This window comes from Rutidosis leptorrhynchoides, chromosome 11 (assembly GCF_046630445.1).
Source record: "Rutidosis leptorrhynchoides isolate AG116_Rl617_1_P2 chromosome 11, CSIRO_AGI_Rlap_v1, whole genome shotgun sequence".
NCBI lineage: Eukaryota > Viridiplantae > Streptophyta > Magnoliopsida > Asterales > Asteraceae > Rutidosis > Rutidosis leptorrhynchoides.
The window spans coordinates 149,879,028-149,896,345 of NC_092343.1; the positions used below are offsets into that span (position 1 = coordinate 149,879,028).

The 17,318-nt window shown below is 35.1% G+C and overlaps 1 protein-coding gene across 1 annotated transcript; it reads left to right on the forward strand.

The window, feature by feature from the left end:
• Positions 1–280: 280 nt before the first annotated feature.
• LOC139875059 (disease resistance protein RUN1-like) lies at positions 281–4,883 on the forward strand. Its single transcript, XM_071862434.1, has 6 exons — positions 281–786; positions 1,271–2,405; positions 2,502–2,813; positions 2,907–3,767; positions 3,846–4,488; positions 4,843–4,883. The coding sequence occupies exons 1-6, from the start codon at positions 281–283 to the stop codon at positions 4,881–4,883; spliced, it is 3,498 nt and encodes a 1,165-aa protein (XP_071718535.1).
• Positions 4,884–17,318: the final 12,435 nt, after the last annotated feature.

Consider the following 17,318-nt stretch of genomic DNA (forward strand, 5'->3'; position numbering starts at 1 on the left):
TTTTGATCCTTTAAATGAAATAATAAAATATGTTTGAATTAATTAATATAATAAAGTTATATAAATTAAGATTTATTGTTAGATGTTGAGACAGGTTTTCATTGTAACAGGCTCCACATATCTTTATTTATCTTCCCAGCAAATTCCTAACTGAAAAGTAAATGGTAGTTGACTTAAGCTTCCATTATAAAGAAACCACTCTTTTCTATAAACTATTACCAATCATATAACTACATATACGTTCATCTCTTAAACCACTCGTGCATCCATATAATTCGCAATGGTTATTATCACTGAAATTCCAGAAGATAACATATATGGTGTTTTTTTAAGCTTCAGAGGTGTTGATACTCGTCTCGGTTTCACTGATCATCTTCATAAAGCACTCATTGATTCCAAAATCAAAACCTTTCTTGATGACGAAGAGATTGAAACAGGAGAAGATTTAAAACCTGAATTGGAGTGTGCAATCAAAGCGTCAAAGGCTTCTATAATCGTGCTATCAAAGAATTATGCTACTTCGACTTGGTGTCTTGATGAGCTAGTATTGATCCTGGAGCAACGTTTGATCTCTGACCATATTGTTATCCCCGTCTTCTATCATGTGGAGCCCACTGATGTCAGGAAGCAACAAAATAGCTTCGGAGATGCGATGACGAAGCATAAAGAAACTATGGAGAAAGAAACTGATGTCAATAGAAAAAGTCAACGGGCAGAAAAGATTGGAAAATGGGAAAAAGCACTTACAGAAGTTACTGATCTAAAAGGAAAAGATGCAAAGGGCAGGTAACCTTTCTGATGTATATTTAGATCGTAACATATTTCATAACAAGAAATTTGAAAGAATATATTTATTACATAAACGTGAAGATTTTTCTTAGATCTGCATTCTCTTTGCTGTTTATCACTGATTTCCTTAATTGATTTAAATTAACGAGGTATTCTGAATATTTGACTACTTTTTTTTGAAAGACAAGTTGTTGGCATCCAATACTCTCATTTGCCACGCACGCACGCGCTTTCGGGCAGAAAACCCGAACCGCATTACAGGGATCCAAACCTTATACCATCCCGAGGGGCAGGCGGTCGGACCTTGGTCCTGAATACGGGTCGGTAAAACCTTTCCCAGGGCAATTCGACTTTCAGGAAATAAATCCTACGAATATTTGACTACTATATAATAGAAGAATCCTAATTGATAAAACCAATATGATATGACTTGTCTACTGATTTGTATTGTTATGTTGTTCTCTGTAACATCCATTTCCAGGCGAGAGACGGAGTTTATTGAAGAAATTGTTACCAATATTTACCGTAGGATAGGTGGGTCCCAGATGACTAGTCTACCATACCTTTTCGGGATGGAAGCTTCAATTGAATTTGTTTCTACATGGTTGAAAAACGGATCCTCTGATGATAAGGTTGATATTCTCACTATCTTAGGAATGGGTGGGATTGGGAAGACTTCTTTGGCCAGATACGTATATGGGTCGTATGCTCAATTATTTGAAAGAAGCAGCTTTATTGAAGGTATCGGTACAAAATGCAATGCACAAGTTTATAGATTGCTTGATCTACAGAAACAACTTTTTGGGGACATTGCAACAAAATGTCCGATTCAAGGTGATGATAGTTTGGAGTATACTGTTAAAATTGAGAAGGCGCTAACTCAAAGAAAGATGCTTATAATTCTTGATGATGTTGATAGCGTCGACCAGTTGTGTTTGTTGCTCGGAAAGAAAGGTTTTCACCCCGGAAGCAAGATTATAATAACAACCAAAGATGCATCACTTACAGATACATATGCATCAATAATCAACCCTAAAGTTCAACCCGAGCATAAGAAATACTTACTTAAAGGCTTACACACGCAAGCATCAATGGAGCTTTTAAGTCATCATGCGTTCATGAGTACGAGTCCCAAGGAAGGTTATGAAGAAGTGTCAAAAAAGATTATGGAGTACTGTGAAGGACATCCATTGGCTCTTAAAGTATTGGGTGAGTCTCTACATAATCAATCAGTAGATGAATGGGAGGATCGTATACAAGTGTTGAAGGAAGAAACTGATTCTCGTATTAACAAGGCGTTGCGAATGAGCTTTGATTCGATACCGTCGAACAATGATAAGGAATTGCTTAAGCATATTTGTTGCTTTTTTGTTGGTAAACATAGAATTTTCACCTCAACTATATTAAATGCATGTAAGATACGCACACTAAGTGGGTTCAGAAATCTCATTGATCGATGCCTACTAGTTATAGAATATGACACATTAACGATGCATTCACTGATTCAAGAGATGGGTAGAGATGTAGTACGTCAAGAATCAATTAACAAGCCATGGAAGCGTAGTCTGTTATGGTGGTGTTCTGAAGAGTCATTAAAAGTATTGAAACGGAAAAAGGTAACTGGGCATGTATACATGTTAGTAGTACTTAAAAATGTCTATAGACACGTTCACAACATTTTCAGCTTCTTTTAATCAATTGTTTCTTCTTAGGGTACAGGAAAAATAAAAGGACTCAGCCTTAACATGAAAATGCTTGAGAATGAGAAGTTAGGTCGATCATTTCAACTTCAGACTGATGCATTGAGTGCAATGGATAATTTGATGATACTACATCTTGATTATATCAAATTTAATGGCTGTTACGATAATTTCTCAGAAGAATTAAGATGGTTGAGTATGCATGGGTTCCCCTCAAAGTCCATACCTTCTGAGTTACCAACGGAAAATCTCGTTGCTCTCGACTTGTCATATAGCAATATTGTATCATTTGGTAATCCACAACCACCTGATAGTGGGAAAAAGGTAAGAAATTATAAGCACCTACTGATATTTTTCCCTCATATTTATATTGATCAAATTTGTTTTATTAACTATTTTTACTCACCTTGATTTCAGCAATTGTTTGGATCATTGAAGTTTCTTGATCTGAGTTTTTGTGAACACCTTGAAAAGCTAGGAAGCTTTCACGAAATCCCTATACTTGAGAGGTTAGTAGTTAGAAATTGCATAAGTTTGACTGAGATTTGTGAATCACTTGAGCACTGTGCTGAATTGGTCATCATCGATCTGAGTAACTGCAACAAGCTTGAGAAATTTCCAAGAGCCATAGGTAAGTTGAAGAAGCTTGAAACGCTATGGTTAGATGGTTGCAATACCTTTGAGCGTCAAACCAAGGTTAGGGATACGGAGTCACAACCATCTTCCTCTGCCATCGTGGAGGTTATACCTATGCCACAAATTAATTTGTTTGAAATTTCTTTTCCTAGCACACTAGTAAGGTTGTCACTTGCACATAATAATTTGTCCAATGAATCCTTCCCCGTGAATATGAGTTCCCTATGCATGTTAAGACAGTTAGGTTTAGATGGAAATCCGATTGTTTCCATGCCAAACTGTGTAAGAAGCCTCATTAGGCTTGAGAGACTTAGTATGGGCTACTGTGATATGCTAACGTCAATCGAACATCCTCCATCTACACTGCAAATTTTGGTCCACACTACATCTGATCCACTTGCAGACTGTTCGTTGAATAGAATTGTTTTCGATCCAGAAATGTCCCCACTCTTATTAATTACAGATTCAAAAGTATTAGAAACTTCATCAGATGTTGTAGTTGAAGGCATAGTCAAAAAACAACCTTTGGTAGATGTTGAGGAAAATTTATTAACTACTTTGGGCTGGACTGATTTAGATCTGATTAAAAGAAGGCACTTCCAAATATTAGGAAAATATGAGAAAGCACAAATCCAAAGCCAGGTGTTGTCTATTTTGTGAATACTAATAATTTATATATTATTTATGCTGATTTAATCTGAATTTTTTTTTAATTGACAGATGTATTATAAATTTGGTATATTCAGCACATTTTACGGGGGGAACAAAGCTATGCCAAACTGGATTAAAAATAGCAACAGGGGGAATTCAATATCATTTACCATCCCAACATCTTCTAAATACCTAAAAGGATTAAACTTATGTTGTGTGCAGAATCCTTGTATTTGTGACATTGATAGTGGCGACGGAAAATCATTAAATGGTTTTGACTTGCCAATGATAAGAATTAGCAATATAACACAGAATCGCACGTGGATATACATTCATTGTTTACGTAGTTCAGGTGTCTATGTAGATGAAGAGTATTTAACGTTCTTAAGCCATTGGATGTTTGGAATAAATGAGATGGTAGTCGGTGACCAGATTACTATTACTACAGAAGACCAATTCTCAGATGATAATATGACAGATGAGTGTGGGGTTAGCTTTGTGTATGATGATGATGATGAAAGCAATGAGGAGGAAGAAGAAGAAGATGACGTGTTGAGTTATTACAAGTCGTGGAATCACATAATTGGTGGTGATCTCTCTGGCTTCCAGACCACCACTGGAGAATACATCCTAAACACATATAATTTTCGGCGGTATAGCAGAAATATAGTTTACTATGATAATATGGTTCCATCCGAAAGCCGTTATAAAGGTAGAACATATTATTTTCTAAACTAGTTTGTAGGTCCGCGCGTTGCGGCGGAATCATATACTGTTTCGTCTAAAGATAATTGGAACATAGGCGTTGGATAATCATAATATTTACGTTAAGTTAGGTTACCTGAAGTTGGGAGTCAGTTTGAGCTAGCTTACCTATATGTGATATTGTTCTAATGTTACCTAAAGATTCCATAATTTTGGGTGATATATCCCACGGTATTTGTTGAAAATAACATTGGTTTTAATGTTGTCAAAGAACTAAGAATGTGAAGAATTTGCTATCAATCGTCTGTTGTTTTGTCCTTTTCACATATAAGTTCTTTGTTTTTTTTTTTTATCTATGTAGTTGACATTGCTATTAGACAACACCACAATGGGGAGGTGTAGACAACAGACATAAATAAATAATATGAAACCGGGAGGTGTAGACAACAGACATAAATAAATAATATGAAACCAATCGTTGACATTGTTATTAGATTCGACAACAGACTTTACCATCGTTATTACCAACAACACAATGGGGAGATGTAGATATCAACCATGCAATATGTAGCAAACTTCTCCAAAAATAGATTGAATACAAACAATAAAACAGAACCAAAAATATAAACCCCTTCCCTTTGGCAAACTCCTACTTTAAACTATATTAAACACAATCAGGATATATTGCTTCCAAATTCTAACTCGAATCTCCCTCGATAACGCTTCAAACTTTGTCGATCATCAACACCCGTTTTACAACAGGATCGTAGTCTCAGCAATCATTGAAGTAACATAGGGGTCCATGTTAGACGCAGGCCTACGGTCCTCAAAGTAACCTTTCCCATCTTTCTCAGCACCCTACAAAATGCATAATCACGTCAGCAGAAAATAAAGTTACAAAAAGAAGAAACAAACATCAAAAGATAACAAACTAACCGAATTCAAGAATGTTAGGAAACAATACCAGTTGCTGCTGACCGTTGGCTTGGAAGATGCGGGTGAGTAAGTGTAGGTAAAGACATTAATTTGTTATAACCAATGAGAGACACAGATGCAGATGCAACTTCCGATGACCCTTGAGAAGAAACATGATTCACATAATTGTTGTACTGCACTACATTCCTCTAGGCCGTTGGCCTCGACGACAAAGGACTCCACGCAAAGGCAAGAACATTACCATCAGCAACCTTACCAGATACATACTCGTTACGGCTACAATTTTTTTTTTTTTTTTTTTTTTTTTTTTTTTTTTTTTTTTTGCCTGGCCATTTCTAAGTGAAAGAACAAACTAACAAAACAATTCACCATCGCAAACCAAAAATCAGTAACCATTCACCATCGCAAACCAAAATCAGTAACCATTATAAAGAAAGCATACAATTGACGGAAGGAAACAGAAGTAAACACAAAAGGCGAAGAAGAAATATTTCAATCACCGTTAAACATACGAATGACCCGGGACAGCAAGACCCTGAAATCATGACCTACAAGCAATATAAGATAAAACTGTCACTTTGAATACTTGAACACAGTCAACAAAAGTCTGATGGCATAAATAAATACAAATAACAGCTAGTTAACTGATGTAAAGTAAATACTTTATTTATATTCAATATAAACACAAGAAACGGATACGTCGTTTAGAATATTTAAGCAAAGATATATACAATCAGAGTCAATATGGGTTTATATATCTCTACCCCATACATTCAAAGAATTTAACTTAAATTGGTTAAATAAATCGGGTACATAAAAGTTACGACACTCTATTTTATTTTATTAGTAGTTAGTAGTTAGTAGTTAGCACTTAGTATGTAATAATCTACGTAAATGAATACAAAGATGTGTTGTTATTACCTGGAGGCATAGAACACTCACACATGACAAAAGTATGTATCCGAATCAGCAACTTACATTTGATGCAACTACAGTGATAATAACTGCATCAGGGATGGTCTGCAAATACAACAAATCAATATATCTCAATCATAATTTCCTTTAAAAAAATTATAGATATTTGAATATGTGAAGAGAAAACAGATGTGCTAGTTGCCAATGGCAAATACGGGCGAAACTATTGGTATTTAAGAATAAGATGCAATATTTTCTAACCCCTTTAACAAAATATCATTAAAAAAAAATAATCAAAGACAATTAAAATGTTAAAAAGAAATCAAAAAACAATATGAGGCTCATATATTTGTTTAAAATCGAGCAAAAAAACATGTACCGCTAGTCCGCTATGGATGCAACTTGGGAGATGTAGGCAACATAAGCATTGTTGGTAATGTCGGCAAAGGGCACATCATTTTAGCGTCATTCATTCAGCACCAAAAGTGTATACCATGTTCAACGACTGAATGCCAACTCCACAGAGTCACTAACAATTTCAAATCATTTTAAAAAACAATTGTAAAGAGACTTCCTTTGCATATTCTTGCTTGAAATTATGCTAATTTTGACTATTTCACAACCAATAAGATAAACAACACAAATAAGTGAACACAAACGGAAGAGATTGACACTTTTGTTAGACAAGAAGAGAGAAATAATGTTTAATTTTTCGAATAAACAAAGAATGATCATTAAAGTTGCTGAAATTAGTAGATGATAAAATACCTAAAAGATGTTTTGATGATGATGATGAAGACGGGCTTTCCTCTTCAGATATCGTCATGGCCGGCGCATTTGTGATAACGTTGGCGGCGTCGAGCAGCGGCGACGACAGGTTGATGATGATGAGAGACGGTGGTTCCTCTTCCACTGTGTTCATGGTCGCGGCTTCGGGGGCGACCGTTGCAGCTTCCATAAACGGCGACGGAAGTTTGATACTTTGGGAGATTAATCAGGAGTAGAGGTATGCTAGAGATTAATCAAAGGATAATAACCCTAATTTAATTATTTGTTCAGCGAAAAGGAATCATCGGGGTGCAAATAAAGCGAGGGAAAATGGATGTGAAGACGCGGTTGTATAGTATAGAAGATTGGAGAGAAAGTTTGAAGGCAGGGAGGAACAGAAAGAAGCAGAGTCCAGAACATTTGAGAAGGAGGTATGGTGTTTGGATTAACAGTGAAGATTGGGTCGGGTGGATCCGTATGGGATAAAACGGTTTCAGCAGTATTTTTGGGTTAGTTGGCCATTGGTCAATGAGGAGGTGACACCATTTACCACAATTTATATATATATATATATATATATATATATATATATATATATATATATATATATATATATATATATATTGTAATGATCCTGACTTTTTCATCTTTAATTAATAATGGTTATTATTATTATTAATACTTGTGATTAAATGAATGTATGTTATTACATTTACATGTTGTCATGATTGCCCTTACTTGACTTTAATTGCCCGAAACGTCTTTGTGACACACGAAACTTTCACGAATAATATTTTTAGAATATTATTTACATTCATGATTGATTTTATTAATCATTTTAATTAACTAAAGTTACTAGTTAATTACTTGAGCTTTTATTGGATTATTATTTATTTGAACTTAGGCTTATTTATTTAACTTATTACCTACACACATACTTGGGCCTTATATTTGTACATGGGCTTAGAAGTCCACCCTACTTCTTAAATGAACTTAATTAGCCCAACACTTCATGTAAGTATTACATTTGGAACTTAACTAGTTAGTTTAGAGCATTGGAATCTTGTTACATGATACTTACAACACCTTCCCATGCATACACCCCTTATTAACCAACTTTTAAGACTTTAACATGCATGTGACTAGTGAGTAAACTCCTTCCCCCTTCCCTTCCAAAACCGTCAACTTTAATGGGTGTAAGGGTGTTCAATTTTTTTTTTTTTTTTTTTTTTTGTAACTCGTATCTACTAGCATTCTCATCTTACTCTTTCACTTTTACACACACACAATACTTGCAACTCATTTCCCTCTCTTTTTCTCTCAAATACTTGTAAGTATTATGAACATTTTCTTCTCTTCTTCTCCTTGCAAAACCGTAACATATACCCTTCATCATCATCATTCTTTTGTTTGATTGTTACTTGTCTTTGATTATTGTTACATGTATTTGTTAGTTAGTTACTTACTAGTTTTCAAGAATCAAACTTGTTAGTTTGTTCTTCATTTATCTTGTTCATAACAAGAACACACAAGAACTAACTTACTAGTTATTGTTCTACATTTATTGTTTAAAAAAAAGATTGTAAGTTCATGGTTGTAAATCATTGCTTGTATTCATGTTAGTAAACTTTAAAGTTTACTTTCTTAAAGATCAAACTTTGGTTTGAATCTTTAAAGTATGAACAACCCATAAACTAGTTACTAGTTTACTTAGTTTATTTCCTTATATTATGCACTTTAAATTCATGTTTGTTGGTTAAAATTGGTCAAGTGTTACTAGTTAACTTTGATCTCATTTATCTTGAACAAAAGTTAACTTTAAAAGTTCAAGAACATGTAAGTAAGCTTTCTTTAATTATAACTTGGTACACTTATGTTGGATCTAGACTTTTGGGTCTAGGATCTTCAAGATCTAACTAAGAACTATGTTCTACAACTTAAGATCTTGATTTTATAAGTTTATTTTCAAGTTGTAATTTAATATTAGTTTTAAAGTTCATGTATGTGTTAGATCTAAGATCTTGATGTAACTTTGGTTCATCAAACTTCATACAACTCTTAAGTGAGTTGTGCTACATGTCTTAGACCTACACTTGTGTCCTAATAGTCAAAACTTGGTTAATATTACTTTTATAGTTCATGTATGTGTCAGATCTAAGACTTTGATGTAACTTTGGTTCATCAAAACGCTTGCAACACTTAAATGAGTTGTGCTACATGTCTTGGACTTATACAAGTGTTATGATGGTGAAACCTTGGTCAAGATGATGCAAACACATCAACGAGTTGTACACTTGAAGCTATATGCATCAAGGATGAGAACCGTGATTAGCATCGAGTACCAAGAACTCCCGAAACCTACTGTTTTACTGTTTCTGTGTCTGACCCGTACGACCTGGGCAACTGTAAAGATGATTTTCAGATAGCTCTGTTTGAGTAGATAACTTTTCATATAGGACTCGTCTTAATCCGAGTTACGGTTTAGGATTTATGGCCCTCCGATCGTCACTATGTCCATTTAACGTTGTGCTGAAAATTCTGACCTACTCGCACTTAGACCGTCGCCACGGTCAAACGAAGACGAGTTTTCTTCTGTAATTTTTACCACAACTAAAGGACTCATACGGAGCCATGGCCACTGGTCTCACCTTATTTCAGTAGGTATAGAGGCCGTGGTGACTGACCGAACTCAGCTTTTGTTTTAAACTCTTTTCATGAACGAAACTTACTTTACACATTTTGTTTGATGATGAATGATGATGACCTTTAAGACCTTATTTACATACTTATAAACCTATTGGGACGATTTACTGACTTAGTGATATTTGACTTAGGTTGAGGACCCATTTGGACAACCTACATACTTGCTTATTTCCCGAGTCATACTTTACCGCTACATTATCATTGTGAGTTATAGCATTCCCTTTTTACTTTAACTTATTTTGGGAACTGAGAATACATGTGGATTTTATGTTTTACATACTAGGCACGAGTACTTAAACTTTATATACGTGTAGATTATATAACGGCAGAAACATTCCCTTTAGCTCGGTAACGTTTAGTCATTGGTTTTTGAACCGGTGAACACGAATCTTAGATATGGATCCATAGAATTTGACATCCCCACTCGGGCTAGTCGCGCTAGCATTTAACGAGTGTTTAATACTTCGTATACATACGCACTTGCCAAGTGTACTTTTAGGGGGTATAAACGTTAAGTTAGTTACCGAGTGCCCACGGTTAAACATATACTTAAACATACGGATTTGGATTACTGTTTTGAAACGCTCTTTGTAGCACTGAAATCTCGTGGCGTACCTTACATACTGTTATACTTAAACTATAGCTCACCAACCTTTGTGTTGACGTTTTTAAGCATGTTTTTCTCAGGTGCTTAAGGTTATTTGCTTCCGCTGTCGTGCTAGTCTTGCTGTAGACACCCGCTGCTCTATAGTTATCACCGCATGAACTGTTTAACTTGCATTCAAACTTTAATACTTTTGAACTATGATTTGTAACGACCTATGGGTCACGCACTATTATATTTGCTTCCGTTCATTGAAGCATACTTTTGGATGTAAAACATTTGACGTTGTCTATGACGTCACCTTTTTATCACGAATGCAAACGTATTTTGAAATAGCATATAGTGTTTGACCTTGTAATGATCCTGTTGTTGATGATTCGTACACGATGGTTTTGTACGGGGCATCACATTTGGTATCAGAGCTTTGGTTGTAGGGAATTAGGTTGCATTACTGAGTCTAATACCGACCCGAGTAGGATTCACTAATAGTACTAATCTACAATTTGCTAGTTTACTTGTTTCCGCTGAACTTACTGCATACTGCTGCTTGCTTTTACTACTATATATCGTATGCTGCTACTTGTTTACACTACTGCATGATATTACCTACTTTCGATTGCATGCTACTGTGTGACATTACTGCATGCCACTATCTGCCTTTAGCATGTTACCTCGGTATGATACTGTTACTATTGCCATTCTACGTGCTGCTGTAAACGATCTAGGCTGCTGTAGTTGTTATGCCTGATTACGCTCTTGCTACCTGTCTACTATCCGCTATACCGACTTGGAGAACTTATCCTTTCCGGTTCAGATGTTTTCCTGAACTACTTTCCCACTCGTCTAACCCTAAGAACTAGTAGTGTAATCCACCTGTTACTACTGTTCCACTGTTCCAGAGATCGAAACATTACTTCACGCAATCTAGAAGATTGTTCAGTTGACACATACACTGTACGCTTTCATGACCGGCACTTAACTCTTTCATTCTTCACGACTGCTCAACGATCTAACGACACATCTGCACTTAGGTCCCTACCACTCCTAGACATTGGAGAAGTCGGGAAGGCATTCCCTTTAATGAGGTCATAGTGCCTTCTACTAATACTCAGCCATACCCAAAGACTTGCGAGTCACCTCGAGACATATCGTATCACTACTTGCTACACGTACAACCCGACGCGAGACCCGGAATGAATATCTAGAAGGAACCTAACAACGTTACCTGAATCCGAACCTTTAAAGAAACTTCGGGACACTTAGGCATTAATACATGACCTACGGAACCTACGCACCCACATCGAGAAACTGTGAGATTAGTTATGTCGATTCCGTTTTGAGATGGCATAGATAAAGCACTGTTAGATGAAATTGTGTATAATTGGAAGTGATCACGTTACATTGACCATATGAAATGATATTGGAATGAACGTACGATTTAGTACAATATGATGACGCCAGGCCAGCGTGATTATATTGAAGTAAATCATGCAGAAGTTCCAATGTTACTACATGAGGAATATGGGGTGATCCGGGGAGAATTTTGTCAGGAATTACTTGAGCATACACATTGTAGCCTGTTAAAGGTAGGGAAAGAATAACCTCGTAGCCAAGATACTGTACAAGAGGGGCCTTGATTGCAGAATTGATAACCCAAAAATTTGCTATAGATATCGACACCCTGGTCATTTAAGGGAAAAAGTTCTCATATAGGAAAAACTTTAAAATTACCTGCGGTAAAGCAATTGTTATGGAGTTTTGTATGGATCCTGATTTTAGTTAGGGTACGTTTCATCACAACGTTTTATTGTCACAAGGCTATTTAATACTGGAGCGATAGAAACCTTATGAAATGTCCCGTTCTTATTGATTAAAAACGTTCCATATTAATTGATTTCGTTGCGAGGTTTTGACCTCTATATGAGACGTTTTTCAAAGACTGCATTCATTTTAAAACAAACCATAATCTTTATTTCATAAAGGTTTAAAAAGCTTTACGTAGATTATCAAATAATGATAATCTAAAATATCCTGTTTACACACGACCATTACATAATGGTTTACAATACAAATATGTTACAACGAAATAAGTTTCTTGAATGCAGTTTTTACACAATATCATACAAGCATGGACTCCAAATCTCGTCCTTATTTAAGTATGCGGCAGCGGAAGCTCTTAATAATCACCTGAGAATAAACATGCTTAAAACGTCAACAAAACTGTTGGTGAGTTATAGGTTTAACCTATATATTATCAAATCATAATAATAGACCACAAGATTTCATATTTCAATACACATCCCATACATAGAGATAAAAATCATTCATATGGTGAACACCTGGTAACCGACATTAACAAGATGCATATATAAGAATATCCCCATCATTCCGGGACACCCTTCAGATATGATATAAATTTCGAAGTACTAAAGCATCCGGTACTTTGGATGGGGTTTGTTAGGCCCAATAGATCTATCTTTAGGATTCGCGTCAATTAGGGTGTCTGTTCCCTAATTCTTAGATTACCAGACTTAATAAAAAGGGGCATATTCGATTTCGATAATTCAACCATAGAATGTTGTTTCACGTACTTGTGTCTATTTTGTAAATCATTTATAAAACCTGCATGTATTCTCATCCCAAAAATATTAGATTTTAAAAGTGGGACTATAACTCACTTTCACAGATTTTTTACTTCGTCGGGAAGTAAGACTTGGCCACTGGTCGATTCACGAACCTATAACAAATATGTACATATATATCAAAGTATGTTCAAAATATATTTATAACACTTTTAATACATTTTGATGTTTTAAGTTTATTAAGTCAGCTGTCCTCGTTAGTAACCTACAACTAGTTGTCCACAGTTAGATGTACATAAATAAATCGATATATATTATCTTGAATCAATCCACGACCCAGTGTATACATATCTCAGTATTGATCACAACTCAAACTATATATATTTTGGAATCAACCTCAACCCTGTATAGCTAACTCTAACATTCACATATAGAGTGTCTATGGTTGTTCCGAAATATATATAGATGTGTCGACATGATAGGTCGAAACATTGTATACGTGTCTATGGTATCTCAAGATTACATAATATACAATACAAGTTGATTAAGTTATGGTTGGAATAGATTTGTTACCAATTTTCACGTAGCTAAAATGAGAAAAATTATCCAATCTTGTTTTACCCATAACTTCTTCATTTTAAATCCGTTTTGAGTGAATCAAATTGCTATGGTTTCATATTGAACTCTAATTTAAGAATCTAAACAGAAAAGTATAGGTTTATAGTCAGAAAATTAAGTTACATGTCAATTACTAAAGAGGTAGTCATTTCCGTCGAAAAAATGACATCTTGATGACCATTTTGGAAAACATACTTTCACTTTGAGTTTAACCATGATTTTTGGATATAGTTTCATGTTCATAAGAAAAATCATTTTCCCTGAAGAACAACTTTTAAATCAAAGTTTATCATTGTTTTTAATTATCCAAACCAAAACAGCCCCCGGTTGTAACTACGACGGCGTAAATCCGGTTTTATGGTGTTTAACGTGTTTTCGGGTTTTAAATCATTAAGTTAGCATATCATATAGATATAGATCATGTGTGTAGTTGATTTTAAAAGTGTAGTTAGAAGGATTAACTTTATTTGCGAACAAGTTTAGAATTAACTAAACTATGTTCTAGTGATTACTAGTTTACCACTTCGAATATGATAGCTTTTTATGTATGAATCGAATGATATTATGAACATCATTACTACCTTAAGTTCCTTGGATAAACCTACTGGAAAAGAGAAAAATGGATCTAGCTTCAACGGATCCTTGGATGGCTCGAAGTTCTTGAAGCAGAATCATGACACGAAAACAAGTTCAAGTAAGATTTCCACTCGAAATAAGATTGTTATAGTTATAGAAATTGAATCAAAGTTTGAATATGAGTATTACCTTGTATTATAAAGATATCTTACTGTAAATAAGAAAGATTTCTTGAGGTTGGATGATCACTCTACAAGATTAGAAGTAAGCTAGCAAACTTGGAAGTATTCTTGATTTTATGAAACTAGAACTTGTAGAATTTATGAAGAACACTTAGAACTTGAAGATAGAACTTGAGAGAGATCAATTAGATGAAGAAAATTGAAGAATGAAAGTGTTTGTAGGTGTTTTTGGTCGTTGGTGTATGGATTAGATATAAAGGATATGTAATTTTGTTTTCATGTAAATAAGTCATGAATGATTACTCATATTTTTGTAATTTTATGAGATATTTCATGCTAGTTGCCAAATGATGGTTCCCACATGTGTTAGGTGACTCACATGGGCTGCTAAGAGCTGATCGTTGGAGTGTATATACCAATAGTACATACATCTAAAAGCTGTGTATTGTACGAGTACGAATACGGGTGCATACGAGTAGAATTGTTGATGAAATTGAACGAGGATGTAATTGTAAGCATTTTTGTTAAGTAGAAGTATTTTGATAAGTGTATTGAAGTCTTTCAAAAGTGTATGAATACATATTAAAACACTACATGTATATACATTTAACTGAGTCGTTAAGTCATCGTTAGTCGTTACATGTAAATGTTGTTTTGAAACCTTTAGGTTAACGATCTTGTTAAATGTTGTTAACCCATTGTTTATTATATCAAATGAGATATTAAATTGTTACATTATCATGATATTATGATATATAATATATCTTAGTATGATATATATACAGTTAAATGTCGTTATAACGATAATCGTTACATATATGTCTCGTTTCAAAATCATTAAGTTAGTAGTCTTGTTTTTACTTATGTAGTTCATTGGTAATACACTTAATGATATATTTAATTATCATATTATCATGTTATATATAATATAACAATGTATTAATATTCTTCATATATATTTAGTAAGACGTGGTTATAACGATAATCGTTATATGTATCGTTTCGAGTTTCATACGCCAATTGTCTCCTTTTTAAGTATATAACTTATTGTTACTATTTTTAATGAGATACTTGATGATCCTTATATCATGTTAAATATATATATTTATTCATTTATGTATCATCATGTCATATACAACTTATAGCGTTCGTGAATCATTGGTCAAACTGGGTAATCAGAAGTTTACAAAATTTCCGTTTCAATTAACCAAGTCTTAACAAGTTTGATCGCTTAAGATGTTGGAAACATTTAATCATGTAAATATAGTTTTCATAAAATATATAATCATAGAAAGGTTCGGAAAAGTTCGGGTCACTACAGTACCTACCCGTTAAATAAATTTCGTCCCGAAATTTTAAGCGATTGGAGGTGTTGGCTCATCTTCTGGAAATAAGTGCGGGTACTTCTTCTTCATCTGATCTTCTCATTCCCAGGTGAACTCGGGTTCTCTACGAGCATTCCATCGAACCTTAACAATCGGTATCTTGTTTTGTTTAAGTCTCTTAACCTCACGATCCATTATTTCAATGGGTTCTTCAATGAATTGAAGTTTTTCATTGATTTGGATTTCGTCCAACGGAATAGTGAGATCTTCTTTAGCAAAATATTTCTTCAAATTCGAGACGTGGAAAGTGTTATGTACAGCCGCGAGTTGTTGAGGTAACTCAAGTCGGTAAGCTACTGGTCTGACACGATCAATAATCTTGAATAGTCCAATATACCTTGGATTTAATTTCCCTCGTTTACCAAATCGAACAACACCTTTCCAAGGTGCAACCTTAAGCATGACCATCTCTCCAATTTCAAATTCTATATCTTTTCTTTTAATGTCGGCGTAGCTCTTTTGTCGACTTTGGGCGGTTTTCAACCGTTGTTGAATTTGGATGATCTTCTCAGTAGTTTCTTGTATTATCTCCGGACCCGTAATCTGTCTATCCCCCACTTCACTCCAACAAATCGGAGACCTGCACTTTCTACCATAAAGTGCTTCAAACGGCGCCATCTCAATGCTTGAATGGTAGCTGTTGTTGTAGGAAAATTCTGCTAACGGTAGATGTCGATCCCAACTGTTTTCGAAATCAATAACACATGCTCGTAGCATGTCTTCAAGCGTTTGTATCGTCCTTTCGCTCTGCCCATCAGTTTGTGGATGATAGGCAGTACTCATGTCTAGACGAGTTCCTAATGCTTGCTGTAATGTCTGCCAGAATCTTGAAATAAATCTGCCATCCCTATCAGAGATAATAGAGATTGGTATTCCATGTCTGGAGATGACTTCCTTCAAATACAGTCGTGCTAACTTCTCCATGTTGTCATCTTCTCTTATTGGCAGGAAGTGTGCTGATTTGGTGAGACGATCAACTATTACCCAAATAGTATCAAAACCACTTGCAGTCCTTGGAAATTTAGTGATGAAATCCATGGTAATGATTTCCCATTTCCATTCCGGGATTTCGGGTTGTTGAAGTAGACCTGATGGTTTCTGATGCTCAGCTTTGACCTTAGAACACGTCAAACATTCTCCTACGTATTTAGCAACATCGGCTTTCATACCCGGCCACCAAAAATGTTTCTTGAGATCCTTGTACATCTTCCCCGTTCCAGGATGTATTGAGTATCTGGTTTTATGAGCTTCTCTAAGTACCATTTCTCTCATATCTCCAAATTTTGGTACCCAAATCCTTTCAGCCCTATACCGGGTTCCGTCTTTCCGAATATTAAGATGCTTCTCCGATCCTTTGGGTATTTCATCCTTTAAATTTCCCTCTTTTAAAACTCCTTGTTGCGCCTCCTTTATTTGAGTAGTAAGGTTAGTGTGACTCATTATATTCATAGATTTTACTCGAATGGGTTCTCTGTCCTTCCTGCTCAAGGCGTCGGCTACCACATTTGCCTTCCTCGGGTGGTAACGAATCTCAAAGTCGTAATCATTCAACAATTCAATCCACCTAC

Coding starts and splice junctions, on each gene's coding strand:
- LOC139875059 (XM_071862434.1), top strand. CDS start 281: ATGGTTATTATCACTGAAATTCCAGAAGATAACATATATGGTGTTTTT. Junction 3,768..3,845: donor AAGCACAAATCCAAAGCCAG/GTGTTGTCTATT, acceptor TTTAATTGACAG/ATGTATTATAAATTTGGTAT. Junction 4,489..4,842: donor ATCCGAAAGCCGTTATAAAG/GTAGAACATATT, acceptor TTATCTATGTAG/TTGACATTGCTATTAGACAA.